The following is a 16705-nucleotide window of genomic DNA, read 5'->3' as shown; positions in this document are numbered from 1 at the left end:
AACCGGGTTCAGATATCATGGAATAAAAACTATTAACAGTGATAAAATTAACAATCAACTCAATCGTTTTTGTAACGGACATTTCTTTATCAGTTTATCTCACGATATGATTACTTAGAATCAGTGACGACTACTAAGTACAAGTCTGTACTCTATAACGGACAACTTACAGTACGACAATACAACTTGCAGTTGCTGTGACTTAAACTTACTGTTGCTGCTACAATTAATGCAGTAATAGATTACTTTTGGATGAATGGAAGCTGACTGATTTTTGTATTTAGTTGGACGTACGACAAACATTCAATCTCCGAACTCTGAGTTCATAGGTACGAATTACAAATTTTTGTACTTTTGAATTTGGAGTTCATTCGGCAAGCATAAAAGTTACATTAACTTAACGTGACTTAATTCAATCATTATTATTATTATTTAGCCAATACAGAATCGTGTATAGTTACGATTATGTCGTGTCAAATTATGTATCCTCGTCAAGTATTGCAACGAGTCAGTGACCGTAAAAAAAGAAAACTAGCTATTGACGATTCTGATGAAATAGCATTAGATCGTAATTTAGATTTGTTAATAGATTCTGAGTTAAAAGTGATCGAAGATTCCCAAACATCGTTGAAGGGGCATAGAGACTTGTTTGGTGAACTTATACCGCAAGATGAGTTTGTCAGTAATGCAGAAGCTAAAAATAAATCAAATAAAAAGACAACAGTATCAAAAAAAAAGAAACAATCCGATGAAGAAATTGATAGTCCAATAATGAGACCAAAAAGGGTGTTTATTCCTACCCCAAAATTCATGAAATTAATGAAGGAGGCGCAAACAGAATTGTATGCTTTAATGGGTGTAAATAAGAGTTCAAGTGACATTTCAGTTGTAACAAGTGATGCTCTTAATGTCAGTGGAATACAAAATTTAGAAGATAGTCCTATAAAAAGTATAAGAAATGAGTCTAAAACAAATTCAAAGAATAATGATAGTGATGATGAATCTCGACGAATTCTCGAAGGTAAATTTTCATTAATATGCACCTATAATATGTTATTTTATACTTATAAAATATATCCTTGTCCAATAAACTTCTTGTTAGTTTTTGATGTTAAAATATCTATAGTGTATTATAAATTACTATTATGGTAAAATATTTAAATTATATTTACATTGACTTTGTCTTAAACATGGTTAATTCAATTAAACCCTCCAGTTCAGCATGTAATTTACTTTTAGAATATAGATCATGTAAACTTTTTCAATTTCTATCACAGTTGTAAACATTTTATTTAATTCTGAACAAAGTGAGGGATGTATTGATTTTACATTGGTTTTTTTTTCTTTATACCTACATGTGATCAATTTTCTAGAGTAGAAATTTAGAATGAGTGATCCAATTAACTAAATATTTCTAGATTGTACTCAAAAGATAACCTGATTTTCTATTTTTCTCATGTTTTTGCATGTGTATGGAAAAATTACAACAAAAATTCTCCAATTTCAAACTCACCTGTTTTTATTTTTTTTTACTTAAAAAATTCTATAAATTATTAACTCTTACTAGTTATTTGTATTAATTATAAATAACAATATAAAAATAATTGTATTTTTGGAAGTTCTATATGTTTTTAATAATTTAAAACATTGAAAATTGTTCTTGTTATTCTTACATGAAAATATTAAATTTTCAACCCAGTTTAGTTTAAGTTTGGATTTTTTTACCCCGAAAGAATACATAAAAATAGTGACTTTTTATATTTGTTGTTAATGTATGCCTATTACAAATTTTTTTATTTTGATTTTTATACTCAATAAAATGTATGTGTTTATGATTTAGGAATTGTAGCATTTGTTGATTACAAAATTGACAACGATCGCAGTCCTTCAAGCATTATTCAATGCCTCATTGAGATGGGTGCCAAGGTTGAAAAAACATTCAATCAAAAAGTAATTTAATCAGGTATTAATCTTTTAACAATTTTTTTTAATATGTCTTATTTATGTTTTTAGGTTACCCATGTCATGTTTTGTGATGGCTACCGTAGTACATATAATAAAGCAATCAAACGTAACATCCCACTAGTGTCAGCAAGGTGGATGGAGTACAGTAAATTAGCTAATAAGATGTTGAAACCAGAAGACTATCCACCTGTTGGTTTGGAAAACTACACAAAAAAAACACCAGTAAAAAATATTAATATTCCAGTAAGTAAATTTCAATATTTAAATTAAACTTTAATATTCACTGCTCATGTTTGAATTAAATTTTGTTATTATAAATGTCTATAATATTATATATTATGTAGGATTTAATCGGATTTAATTTATAATATTATATTTTGTTTGCTGTTGCAAATATTCATCAGACAAGGTTTTAATAATAGTTGTTAATTGATAATTTTAGTTATATTAGCTTTATTTTGTATTAGATATTTAATCGATTTATACAATTTAAAATAAACTTAATGTTGATAATTTTTAGTTCTGGACATTGTATAATCGAATTAGTTTTTAAAATTTTGATTGTAGGTACTTTCAGGTATTAAGTTTTTATTTAATTCATACTTTTTAAATATTATAAATATTGTATTCAAAATTGTGAACTCATGGGCCCCAAAAGCTCAGTATGAACTCTTCAAATGACCTGTCTTCTTGAAGATAGTTTAAATAAATAAATATTAATTTATATAAAAATATATACATTATATTATATTTTCAGGTAAGCCATACATATAAAAAATTTTTAAGACCAAGTAATATTGAACGTGACCAGATATTTAAATCCAGATGTGATCAAATTATGGAAAGATTTAACAACTTAAATGTGAACCAGAATAATGAAAATGAAGACTGTTTGATTGTTGAGACCACCAAAAAAACAACTGTAAATAAACTGGTAAGTCTTTAGTCTACCTCATTGTATCTACCTAAACTATATTATATTTATTGGTGCAACTAGATAGATGCTAAGTGGCAAATACTACCAAGTCCATATTATATTTTCAGAGTTTTAGTATATTTTGGAATATTGTAGAGGATTCATCCAAAATTTAAATTAAAAAATGACCAAAACCTATATAATAATCATCATATTATTTTTTGTATTTATAGGATGGTCCTTATGAAACAAATGATATTGTCAATATGTTATCTGATAAACTATGTAAAGTGTTGAACAAAATTAATAGTCCAGTACCAGATGATCAAATTGATGAGATATATATACCAATGTCACTTAAAGTATTAAGAAAATATCTCACACCTAATGGAAAGGAGAATACAACTTGTACAGAACTAGATAGTGAACTAGCTAAAATTGAAGATCGATTAAATTTAAATACCCAAGCTAGACAACGATTTCGTAAGCTATTATTTCCTTCCGATAAGAATTTAAATAACATGAGCAATGTCAGTGATTTCCCATCTCCGTCACCTGAAAAATTGAGAATCAGTGCTCCATCAAGATTAATTAGTACAAAAAAACGGAAAAATATGGTTGATAATAAATTGTTACCCAATACCAAAAACTTAAATAGTAATAAAATAACACCACAACAAAAAAATGGTAAAATGAATTCCTTAAAGTGGGAAATACCTTCAGATCTACGTCCAAAAAAAACTAAAAAAATCACTGTTCAAAAAGTAAAAAGTGTGAAAATAACTCAAACCAAAGACACGGTTTCTAGTTTAATGTCCAGGAATTCTTCTTCAATTTTCCAGACACCAAAAGCCTCTTTAGCTAGCCCTGTAATATTGCAATCAATTACATGTAGTGGAATGACGAAAAGGTAAAATGGTAAAACAAAATTATATAAAACATAATATTTTATTATAACATTTTTGTTTAAGCAGTGAAACAAACATTTTAAAGTCATGTATACAAGACTTAGGAACATTTATTTTTCATCCTAAGATGGAACCTTCGACCACTTATTTAATTACCAAATCACAACCAAAACGAACATTAAATATTGTATTTGCGATGGCTTATGGATGTTACATTGTTTCTGAAGATTGGGTAAGACATTTCACAAAACTAGTTCAATAACTTAATTCATTTTGTGACATTAAATTGTTGTATAAAATATAATTGAGAAAACTTAATGTTGTTTTATTATTAAGGTACACAAATCACACAAAATTGGAAGATGGTTATCTCATCATCAATATTTGATTTCAGATTTATCTGAACGTGTTAAAGTATAAATTCTAAATTCACTTGTATTTTGTTGATTTTTAAACATGTCTTTTTTATTTTAAAGGAATTTCAATTACGTCGTCATACATTTGGGTCATTAATGACATTTAATATATTTGATAACGTTGGTAGGATATACATATCAAATACCTGTGAACCCCAAGCTAAACTCTTAAGACGACTGGTGCGTGCATGTGGTGGCCATTGTACAAGCACTGAGACTAAGGCCAATGTAGTAGTTGGTTATACACCACAAATGAATGATAATATTCATGAAAAATGGATTTTGGATTGCGTAACCCAAGGGACATTGCTAAATAAAAATCAATATATGATAGTTAATACTAATGAGTAATTAGTGACCTAATAATTAAAAATACCTGAATAATTATGACCTAAAATAATTTTCGTGTGTTCTAAATACAATTTTTTTTTGTGTGTTTATTTTAAAAACTAATCTTTATTTCTTTGAAAATTATTACTTCTTCACATTAAAATGTTTTTATATCTTCTTATCATAAAACATTCTAATGAAGTCAATGTGTTTAGGGTTGTCTATTTTTATATCTGTTTTCTTTTTCTTTTAAATAGTATTAAATTAATATTATTTAGTTTAATAGTAAAATCTTTCTTAAAGCAATTTTTCTTATTTTTGACTACTGTATTATTAATTGTTAAATAAAAAAAAAAACCATAGCACGCTACTCAATATATTTCCTCTACAAGGAAAAACTATGAATTTTATGCATGTCTTAGTAATAAGTAACCATGATACCAAAATCGTTTAGAAAAAAATATTTATCCGTCCTAAAAACATATACATGCATAAGCGTGCGCGCGCACGGGGTAGTCATGGTAGGCACTTAATTACTCTGCGAACTCACTCCCCCCCCCCCCCCTTTCAATATTCAATATTATTATTATGATAATAATTAATAGTCAATCATAAAATACTTTTTACTATGGTAAAAGTAGTTAAATGAGGTTACCCCATCCAAATTAATTTTTTTAACTTAGGTGTGAATATGAATATATATACGTAATATGTGTGTGTGTTAATTTGTTATGTACTTGTGTATGATTACCCTGCCAGAAATTCTGAGCACGCTCATGTACATGTTAAAGGTGAAACATCAAGTTTGGTATGACTACTCTATTCCAAAGAAGATCAGGCTTTGGCGGCAACCTGTTTTCGTTCCGGGACGGTCAGATGCCGTCCTCACTACTGCGGTAGATCAGGCGCTGCCACGGGAACAAAGCCACACAACTCGGCCGCAGAAGCCTGATCTTATTTGGAGTAGAGTATATTATATAGGTTTTATATTTTTAATTTTATTATATATTAGTTATTTCTTACAGCTTCACTATAATGTCAGTTAGTTTTGTAATGAGGTAATAAGAAAACTAGAATAAAAATGTCTTGTCATTTACAACTTTACATTCAACCAGTTTTACTGTAACCTAAAACCTTAATAGTTGGGCAACCAAAAAATGAGGTAACAAGTCAAATAAATAGTGTTTAAAATAAATTACATTTTAGACATGTATTAATATCTGACTAAACTAAAATTAATAAATTTTATGATTTAGTAGTGTTTAAAATGTTGGCATTGAATTGTAAAAAAATATTTTTATGTAAATTATAGTGTTTTTTTTTGTTTCATTTTCTATTAATATATATTTTAATTGTCTATTTGTATATTCATACATTTATTGTACTTTAAAATTTATTATTTTTGTAACTAATAAATGTCTATATTCTCATAACCATTTTGCTTAAAGTTCTGTCAATAAACAAGTCTAAACTGGTATTCCCATAGGCTATACATATTATGATTAAATTCAAACTTAAGATTTGAATACTTCTAAGATAAAAATTATTCTAAAATCCTATATACCTACTAATTACTATTATACTAATTATTAATTACTAAATTATTATATTCTTATTTTCTGATTAAATATAGTATAAGATATTGTTATATTGACATAGGTGTAAGGCATATAATCAGTAGTGGAAAGGTAATATTTTTAAGGGCCCACCAAACTGAAAAAAAATGTTATCACTTTGACCGCATTACATGTTTAATATAATAACTTTATTTCCTCATACACCATTATTACAAACTATGTATTGAAATCATAAGTACTTACAAACATAGGCGCCATCTACATAGGTGCTCAGGGGCTGCAGCCCCCATTGAAAAGATTGAGTTTGCCAAACCTGGTTATGGAATAATATATCTGAAATTCAAGAACATTGTTAATAATGAAATTATAATGATAATGATATGAGTATTGTGGCAGTGGCTGCGCTACTCACCTAAAAGACAAGCCATATTTAACTCACTTCAAGTTGAACATGGATTAACTTCTAGATCTTTTTATACATTTTGTCCTACTTGTTGGTGTTTGCGCATTGTTTCATTGAAAACTGTATTAACAAATTATGCAGTTTTGATTAAATTTTTAAGCGACATTTTTAAACAAATAATGAAATTAGATTTTTATTTTTGTTAAATATTATGATCAGTATTTTTAACAGAATAGAAATTCTTAACGCAGAACTTTAAAAAGTTTCATTGTGCTTTCAGCTTTTAAGAAGCTCAACACAAAATGAATAATTTTATATAGTCTATACAAGAATAGCGAAATTCTGGCTTTGATTATATCTGGAATAAATCAATTTCGAAGTAAAATGAGCTGAGTTTGAAAGAGCCCAACATACTAAGAGTAAAAAACACCAAAATGTTACACAGAAGGAGTTTAATCATACACGTCTTGTCCAACTACAAAGATCTATATAGGACCTTTTTATGAGATTATTGATGTTACTTTATTTTCATTAAATAAGCGATTTCAGAAAAATGTTATTGAAGAACATCTTTCATTCTTAGAAAAATATATAGTTGGTTAAAACATAGATACAAAATACAAATATTATTGATTTTTATGGAACAGATTTTGACAAAAATAAATTAAAATCACATAGAGATATGTTCTTAGTTATCTTAAACCGTGGTTATAGCTCAGTCTAGAAAAATTCATAATAATTCTCAAGATGTTATTAAACTTTTAAAAAATGATAAACCACTTTGTGACCTATTACCAGAATTAAATAAAACTGGTAAGAATTATACGCTAATTATCCCAGTATCTTGTACGTTGTACAGCTGAAATGTTTTTTTCCGCACTTCGAAGACTAAAACCATTTTTTACGATCGACCATGGGACAATCACGTTTATATGACATTTCTATGATCCATATTCATAAGGATGATGACATCGATCTTTCAATTATTGCTAACCAATTTATTAATACATCAAAAGTTAGACAGAATAGTGAGAATACATTTTCTTTAAATTAATGTGATATTATTAAAATTAAATTAAAAGTAAATGAATATTTTTAATTTATTTTGTGTTATAATTAGTCCTTTCTTGCGCCTCTCTACTCTTTAATCACATATTTAAATTATTTTGATGGGCAAAAGTTAAGGCTAAAAAGTAGTAAGTTCGGCCCCCTTTGACTTTTACAAAACCTGGCGCCTATGCTTACAAATAATTTTTAAAGGACGCCACACCAGAATTTTAACACAGTAAATTTAAGCTCAACAGTAAACGTTTAGCACTTTAGCTTCGTTAGTTTAAACATTAGAGTGAATCAACCTATAATGAAACTTGATGATTCGAACATTATCTGTGTTCTTATGTCTATAATTATTTTACGATAATTCAGTTTTTAAGCGAGTAGTGATCATTTTATTTGTTCTATTTTGTGTACGCAATAGGTACTCGCTAAAAAATTTAATTCTCGTAAAATATCGAAATAAAAACACAGATAACGTCATAACATGATTTCATAATGGTTGAGTCACTCTAATTTTAAACTAATGAAGTCAAACGTTAACGGTTGAGAATAAATTGTCCTAGGGCTATTACGCACTTGTTAGACGGAGACAACAAATGCGGGTGTACATACCTACTCGCAATCATTTTCGTTTTATTACAATCAGTTTAATACGATAATAATTTTTTTAAACAATATACTTTATAAAGCCACTTCATTAATTATTTTATCATACTGCCGGAGTCAATTCTGATCAATTCTTTCTCAATGGAGTATAAACATGAGCATAAAACTTTATAAAAGGTCTTGTGACAAAATAGATAGTCTGATAGTAGGTAGTCCTTAAATTTGATTTTATATATATTTTAATTTTGAAAATATGGATAGCAAAAATACAACAATAATTCATGTTGTAAAAATATATACAAGTATTTTTTATTATAATATTTAAAATACCCAATCTTTTCCGACAAGTTTGCGTTTTGTATCGCCGTAATTTTATATTGATATATTATAGACCACAAGCATATTGTTAACTAGTCATGGCGTTATCACATAATTGTAAAAATAACAGTAATTAATAGTTTTAAATTTTAATCATACATGCATATGAATTTATTGCAGTATGGTGAATTATGTGAACATAAAAAGACGTATCTATAACCAAGGAGTCCGCTGATATAAACATATTGGAGAGCCCACAGAGAAAATCCCTTTTACTCAGGTCTCAGGAGTAAAATGGCAAATAGTATTGTCCACTAACCAATTGTTCATAATTAACTAAGGTTAAATAATAAAATAATGATTAAGAAAAAATGATTTTATACAATTATTAAGATGTAGTTACAACTTATTATATTTTTACATAGGTATAAAATTGAAATGTTATTGCTTAGATAGTTAGATATACTTAGATAATAGGTATTATTATTGCAATAATAATACCTATTATCTAAGTACATGTATTAACTTAACTTCTACAGAAAACAAGGCAATACAAAAAAAATGTATTATACCAATATTTAATAAAAGCAATATGAGTTTAATCTTTAATCCATCATTTAGTATTCCATCATATCTAAAACATTTTGAATTCTGAGCGGAGCAAAGAATGTAGATAGGTATTGATTTTACAATGGTGTGTGTTTTTTTTTTTTAAGTGTCTGTCACTCTGTCATTACTTTTTACTTTTTAGGACAGTAAAAATGTTAAGATTGTCTTCAAATATATCTGATAGGAAAGTGAATCTAGTTGGGAATTGGGGGTCAAAAATAAAAAATTCCTAGTTTTCGACAGCGCAGGGAAAAATGAAAAATGAAGGGAAAACGGGAATTTTTAAGCAAAATTGATATTGGTTTTTGGTGTAACTCTAAAAAAAATGACCGTAGATACATAACATTTTCACCGGTTGCTTATATTAAGATTTTCTATATACGAAAAAATTTTCAAAAAAATTTGATTTGGTTTGAACTGTTTACGAACATTTTCAGTTACAAATTTTTAGTTTTTATTTCTATGAATGTCAATAAAATTGTATTTGTTGAGTAAAAGAGCTTGACAACTTAATACAAGAGTCCTAATATATTGTTATAATGATATTTGAAAAATATTAAAAATTCAGTCACAATTTTTTTTATAAGCATTTAAAGTTCAAATCTTGACAAAATACGTAAAAACGATAAAAATTTGCAAATTATTTTGAGTTAGAAATTCATAAATTTTTTTCTTTTTAAATTTAAGATTTTAAAATGTAATATAAGATTCCTCATATGTTTTTCTAACTTTATCAAAAAAAAAAATGTTTACAAGAACGTCAAATTAAATTGTTATGACTTATGAGCGTTTGAAGTTCATATTTTTACAACATTGGATATTAACTTGATTTCTCATGTATCGACTTTCTTATTTTGTTGTAATACAAAAACGAATAACTAAATATATGAACATTTAACTCAATGTTTATATTTTAATTTTTTATACACCATAAAATTTTCAGTTTTTTTTTCTATAAATATCAATAAAATTGTATTTGTTTAGCCAAGAATTGTGAACATTTAATACAAGGCTCCTGATATATTGTTACAATAGCGACCCATGGGACTATCGCATAGGGTAATATCACGGTTAAAGATATACCTTAAACCAGGTAATATATTATTCAACGAATTAAAAATTTTAATTTAATTCCTGATATTATTATTCTATGGACGACCGACCGACCGACGAATTGATGATAAGCGACGAGTCAATTTGGTTCATGGAATAGAAAAAAATAACGGCGGTAGCTGTGGTATGGAAACAAAACAAACGGTGCAACACTGACACCGCCAGACGTCGTCGTCGTTTCGCCGCCACTGTAAAGTTGTCGTCGTACGTTTTTAACATTTTCTTTTTCTTTTTTTACGCTTTTATCAGTTTGTTCGTCGCACCCGTTTCGCGCACTCGTCTTCGTTGTTTGTTTGTTTAGATTTTCGGCAGTGTACCAGTTTCCTCTTTCGCCGTTCGGTTTATGCGGTTAATTTTCTATTTTTTTTTGTGCATCAACGACTGACGAGATTGTAATTTAATTCATTCAATTAAAATATGTCGTATTCTCCTCTTGTCGTATGCTGCCGCTGCCGTCGATTGCAGTGAAGGATTCGGTATCACCTTCGTAGTGCGTCCGTTCTCCGTTCGGATATCTTGTTTTACTCCTAAACCGGGTCGAAGTGAAAAGGATAAATAAAAACCCGTCCCTAATAACGACGTGGATTGGAGTCTGTGGCACCTGTTTGGTGGTTTGATGTGGAAAAACAGCGAACGATGAGTTGGGGAACGGAATTATGGGTGAGTACTGCACCTGTTTGTTATGAGTGTTACACCTAGATCAGATCTTCAGGGTAATGCGTAGGCGGTTGCAAATTTCAATGCTGGTGTCCAGTGGTATGTTTTCGCAACAAAAAATTCCACCCTGAAAAAATGCTTGCCCCTTGGAGTATTTTGTTTCTCTGAACAATAGTCATTTGTCACCGTACACTGTCGCGGTGTTGCTTAACTCGTTAAAAAAAAACATTGTCTAGCCAAGACATACAGTGTAAAGATGCTGTTAAATTTCTTTTGTTTTATTCATAATTTCTATCCACCTAGATAAAATATATAATATTATGTAAAAATATTTAATACCTATGTTAACCTACCTATATTTTATGAATTTAAATGATAAAAATAGGTACATTTCCTGTAATATCTACCCATAATCTATATGAAACTGTTAAATCACTAACTGTTGCTATTGTTAATCCAATATTTAAGAAAAATTAGTTTTATTTTATAACACTTATAGGTAGTCGATTAATATTGAGAATATCAGAGTAATGTTTACGTACTTTATAACTTCACAAAGAAAATTAGAGAAACATAATAAATGCAACAGTAGATAACTACTTCATTAATTAATAAATAAGTGTCATACTGTCATAGGTACTATTGTATTTGTATAATCAGATAGGTACCTACCAAAGAGAGTATGTATTAAAAATTATTACTTATGTTAATCGCATGTAAAATAAAACAAATAGGAAATTTAGGTTATTAAATACAAGATATATGATGCAAACAAAAAACATATTAATCATATAGGTATAATAAGTGGTTTTAAAACAAACAAATTAAGTTATTAATTCCCAAAGATAAGGTAGGTATAAACTAAAAATCAATTTTGTTAAAAACTGATGTATTGTAAATATTCCTTTTTTTCCTTTGGTTTTTGTTGGTTTAATTCTAACAGTTAATCCTAATTATTAAGAAAATTTCTGTTAATTTTTCACCTTTGACCCAAGTCCATTGTTAAAAAAAAAAATAATATATCAGCATGTACCTACCTATTAAACTTTAGACCTTTGCAAATCTATCTTCGTTTTGGTCATTCCCGATCAGAACAGAACACGTGACATTATGTGACAATTAGAAATTTAAGATAATAGGTACTGATCATTTTAAAAATGTCTATCTAACTAGTACCTACAAAATAAAATTAAGGATAAAACTAATATTTCCAAAAATTGTTTTTTTTAACCATGAGTTTAAATTTGACCAGATGACGTTTAGACTGGGACAAATGGACAATACACTTATGGTGAAAAAGGTAGTTGAAACCATTTTATTGAGAGGGGCAGTGGGGTTTTTGTTTTTTTTAAATTGTAAGTAGCTTATACTTTTCTTGATACTTCTTTTATATTGTTGATTTTAAATCATGTTTAATACCATATTAATAAAATTGACACTTGGTATAACTACAGATATATTTAATAACTAGATGGCCGACTTCTTCTTATCAATGACGCTGGTAGCCATGTACAACTTACTGGCAATGCTTACTAATTGTTAGAAAGGTAATATGATAATAAACAACAACATTTCATATCGAACAAGCCCGTTTCCAATCAAAACGATTAGAATTTGTAAACATTACCCAAGTGACAAAATGGTGTTGGGTATTATAATCCAAAAATGTTGTTGTATATGGATTATGGAGTCGGCTATCTAGTTATTATATATATCTGTGGGTATAACTTGTTGTTTTCAATACTGACTATAGTTATTGATAACTTGTTGATAACAATAATTGATTATGATAGTCCTTAATTATTGTTGTAAACATAAGGTATTCTATGGTAGTATTTTTTTATTCATTTATTCTTGAATTGTCTAATCTTAAACAAACACAACCACCCTTACGCACACCCAACTTCATACTAACTTAACTTCCAAGATTTTTTACAGACTTCCTAAACTTCCAATACTCCCAATTACCTTCAAAGATTTCCGCTTAACTTCTAGGACTTCCACATAGTCTTAAAATATTTGTACACTGACTTGCACAGCCACAAATACTAATTTGTATTTTCAATATTTCATAAAATACTGCGTTTTAATTTAAAAAATAAAATTTTTTTTTAACCCAAGCTTTGACTATTATATAAGGTTGAAGTTTTTTAATTATTTTCAGAATTATTTTTTTTTTAAACTTACTAGAAAGGTTAGGTACCTACATAATACTTTTAAATTGCTACTATGGTCTATTAACTAGTATATGGAATCTAAGTACCTAGCTAATCATTTAAATAGAGTTTAAAATGCAGTAACTAATAATAGAATGGTAATGGTAGAAATAAACTACATATACCAAGTTTTAGTCTGATGGTATTCAATATAGAATTTACTTTTCTATTTCAACGAGCAAATAAGTATATGTATGCAAAGAAAATTAATCAATTAAAGTAAAGTACCTAAGTGTAGGTACCTAACATTATTTTAAAAGTAAAAATATTGATAAAATTCAGTAGCTCGCTTATACATTTTATTAGTTTTAGTTGAGGTTTTAGTTCATGAGTTCCTACTTAATTAATTAAATTGTTTTTATAAACCTACCTACCTAATATGTATAGGTGGGCGTTAAATAGATATTACCTCACATATTAGCTTATTACCTATTGGTTATTACTTATTACCTAGGTACAAACTTATATTAATTTTAAGTAAGGCCAGATATGATTTATTTTTTTGTAAGCTAGATAAATAATTGAAAATTAATTTAAGTAATAATTTAAAAGTTATTATTTGTATATAATTATTTATTAAGTTTTTAGTTCTAAAAAAAATTAATTTAATTAGTTTTTACTTAAAAGATATACCTACAAATTATTCATGATAACAATTTTATTTAAAATCAAAGAATTTACTTTAAAAAATATTTATCAGAATAGTGGATAGTGGATAGACTGCTGAAAACATGTATCTTAAAATCATCTTTTTTTTTAATTCTAAAAAATGAAATTTTACTTTTAAAGTAACACTAAAAATAACGTGGAAAATAACATAGGTAGTAGTTTATTTATATAACATATGAGCAATGGGTGATAGTTTGCATGTTCCAACACCCCTGTCCCCCGATATTTCAGTTTTTGTTTTTATTATAAATTGGTTTTTATATATTTTATCTTAATGTTCTAAAATGTTATATTTTAATAAACATCTATCCCAAACAATCTCTTATCTACGCCTATGATATAACTATTACAAGTGCTAATTATACCTTAATAAATATTTAACTATAGTTTTACTAGCATAATACAATAATTTTAAATGTTCATTTGGTATCAAAAATTGTGTCGATTAATTTGTTCAACTGAATATTTTACACATTACACACCAGTGGCATGACGAAGGACTTTATTTGAGACACACGCCTCAGTTTAAAGGGTGGTGGGTGTCCTGGAGACTAGAGGCATTTCACATATTATAATAATTTATTAAGTGTGTACTAATACTAAGCCAATCTTTCTCAGTTACTATTTACGTAAATACATAATTACTTAAATAAGTATTCATAAATTATTGTGCCTCATAAGTTTATGAAGTTCGCCATGCCACTGTTACACACTTATTAAATTTTATGATTAATAAATTACCCAATAAATTATATGAATACCTAGAATAACTTATTTATTCATAATTGCATTTAATTTGTACCTAATCCATACGTCATAATTTCCATTCACATAATAGGTAGGTTCCTAATAATCTATTTTCAGTAATTGTTTTATTATGAATTTATTTAAAGTAAAAATTATTCTAGTTTAACTTTAAATGTTAGGTATTTTTGTTAGATTAAACAAGAAAAATTCCCCAGCTTATAACTTTCTTATGTAATTTTAATTAAGTTAGAAATTGGAATCCTAATTCCTGTTGTGTAGTTTGTAATAATTATGAATAAATAGTAAAACTGTTCTTCTACCATATGTTCAAAAAATGTTAAGTCTTTCTTAACTTTGCTTATACAATGAAAATCAAGGTAAAACCTCCCTTAACAGACATCCCCAAATTGTAGATGTTTTTTTGAAAACAAACTACAAACTTTCTACAAATTGAACCCTCTGAATAGCGAACAAAATTTCAGTGATCAAGAGTGTGTCCGGTATTTAGACGTTCCACTGTATACCTACATATCTTGACATATTTAGTCAAAAGCTTATATTATAGACTTTGATAGTTTTAATCCTAGTTTTAATTATTTACAAATTAGAATAGGTAAGTAATTTTGTTATGATTATGTGCTGTTTGTAAACTGTAATCAATAATTAACAATAACTATTTCCTATTTAGTAAACAAGACATTAAAGTGTAGTTTTGTTGTTGGTTGAGAATCACAATATCATATTTTAAATAGGTTCAGTAGAAACTCTATTAACTATCACTGTCGAGACCAGGACTATGACGGTAAACTGAATATACGGTTAACAGAAGATTAACCATAAAAGTATATATTTTACGATGTGTACATATTTTCATACAAAAGTACATGCTAAACAAAATAATCCGTCATCTTCTTTAGTTTCTTTGAGGCTCTAGCTTATTCAGCGGCAATGTTCCATATTTTACAGAGAAGTAAGACCTATGTTGCATTTGTCTTTTTTTAGATGATGACAGATAACAGAAAGTGATGGTTTATACGTGATGTACCTACTTATAATTGTATTTAAATTTATAAATGTTATTTAAGATTCTCAAAATCTTAACACATAATATTACATTACTTTAAATGTTTATTGGTACTTATTAATAATTAAACCTGCTCTTTTTGTACTACCTATGCGGCTGTGCCACTGATATTTTATAGTTTAAAATGTTGAGAATGTGTACATTTACTGAATTATGATAAATCTTAATAGAATTTTTAAAAGTGAACTATATTTGGGTAAAGGAACTTATTTAACAGGAACAAACATTGTATGACCACTGGAACAAGCAGTATATTTGTATTGTGATAATCTTTTATGTGTTTAATGTATATATATTTTTAAATTATTACTTAAAAAGAGAACTTTGATCATAAGTCATAGTTATCATTATCTGTTTGCATGGTAAATCTTAAATTTTTACTTTATATTTGCTAGATTTACATTTACATTTTACATTTTTTAGAAAATATTTTACTGTAGTGGTATAAGAAATCCTCTTATACCATACTAAAATAAAATTGTTATTTATTGTTGCAGTAAAATACCAGTAATAGACTTGTTTAGCATATAAATAATATGGTAAATACCTACCAAATACAATAGTATTTATCTAATAAGTAATAACATTTAATACATACTACCCACTAATATTTATTGTATTTCTTTATTTATGTTGTGTATTATTTTAACATAATTACCTCTTAAAACAGTTAATTCCTTTGTTTTGAGTTTAACCACTGGAGCTCGATATATTATAAGTATAATGCTAAGATCTAACAGTATCTACTATTTAAAGCCACTTTTCTTAAGAGGGTGCTACACCCGTATGCATTCTCTCTGTCTTACAAACACATAACATAGCAGATCACGTTTAGCTCTGTTAGTTCAAAAATTAGAGTGATTGACTTCTTATACAATTTAGAGGTAAGAATATTATCTAGTGATCTCAGGGTTTTTTTTATCTTTTAATTGTAAATTTTTTGTGCATTTTAAAATAATTATAACTTGCTTTAAAGTAAAAAACTAAAAAAAAACCTATGAAATTTACTAGAATTTACTATAATCTTAACTTTGAATTTATAAGAAGTCAATTCAATCTAGTTTTTAAACTAACAGAGCTAAACGTGAGCTGCTGAGAATACAATTTGCTATGTT

At 27.4% G+C, this 16705-nt stretch overlaps 2 protein-coding genes across 5 annotated transcripts in view; both read left to right on the top strand.

The window, feature by feature from the left end:
- The first annotated feature begins 93 nt into the window (after positions 1–93).
- On the top strand, positions 94–5971 carry LOC132950410 (uncharacterized). 2 transcript variants are annotated; one of them, XM_061021847.1, is made up of 8 exons: positions 94–1021; positions 1841–1950; positions 2014–2208; positions 2723–2899; positions 3115–3791; positions 3856–4021; positions 4126–4203; positions 4266–5971. In XM_061021847.1, exons 1-8 carry the CDS (start codon positions 466–468, stop codon positions 4554–4556), a joined length of 2250 nt encoding a protein of 749 aa, XP_060877830.1. In that variant the 5' UTR covers positions 94–465; the 3' UTR covers positions 4557–5971. The 2 variants fall into 2 exon arrangements, with proteins under 2 accessions (XP_060877830.1, XP_060877829.1); XM_061021846.1 differs by having other exon boundaries at positions 3853–4021.
- A 4482-nt stretch (positions 5972–10453) lies between these two features.
- The window catches only part of LOC132950319 (formin-binding protein 1-like), a 31773-nt gene continuing 25521 nt past the window's right edge, over positions 10454–16705 (top strand). For all 3 annotated transcript variants that reach the window (XM_061021725.1, XM_061021724.1, XM_061021723.1), the window contains exon 1: positions 10454–10877. In XM_061021725.1, the coding sequence (XP_060877708.1) occupies positions 10854–10877 (24 nt within the window). In that variant the 5' untranslated portion in view covers positions 10454–10853. The remainder of the gene's footprint in view (positions 10878–16705) is intronic.

This window comes from Metopolophium dirhodum, chromosome 8 (assembly GCF_019925205.1).
Source record: "Metopolophium dirhodum isolate CAU chromosome 8, ASM1992520v1, whole genome shotgun sequence".
NCBI classification, from domain to species: domain Eukaryota; kingdom Metazoa; phylum Arthropoda; class Insecta; order Hemiptera; family Aphididae; genus Metopolophium; species Metopolophium dirhodum.
Note: the sequence above shows the minus strand (reverse complement) of the source record. Positions and strands in the feature narration are given on the sequence as shown.

Coding starts and splice junctions, on each gene's coding strand:
- LOC132950410 (XM_061021846.1), top strand. CDS start 466: ATGTCGTGTCAAATTATGTATCCTCGTCAAGTATTGCAACGAGTCAGT. Junction 1,022..1,840: donor ATCTCGACGAATTCTCGAAG/GTAAATTTTCAT, acceptor TTTATGATTTAG/GAATTGTAGCATTTGTTGAT. Junction 2,900..3,114: donor AAACAACTGTAAATAAACTG/GTAAGTCTTTAG, acceptor TTGTATTTATAG/GATGGTCCTTATGAAACAAA.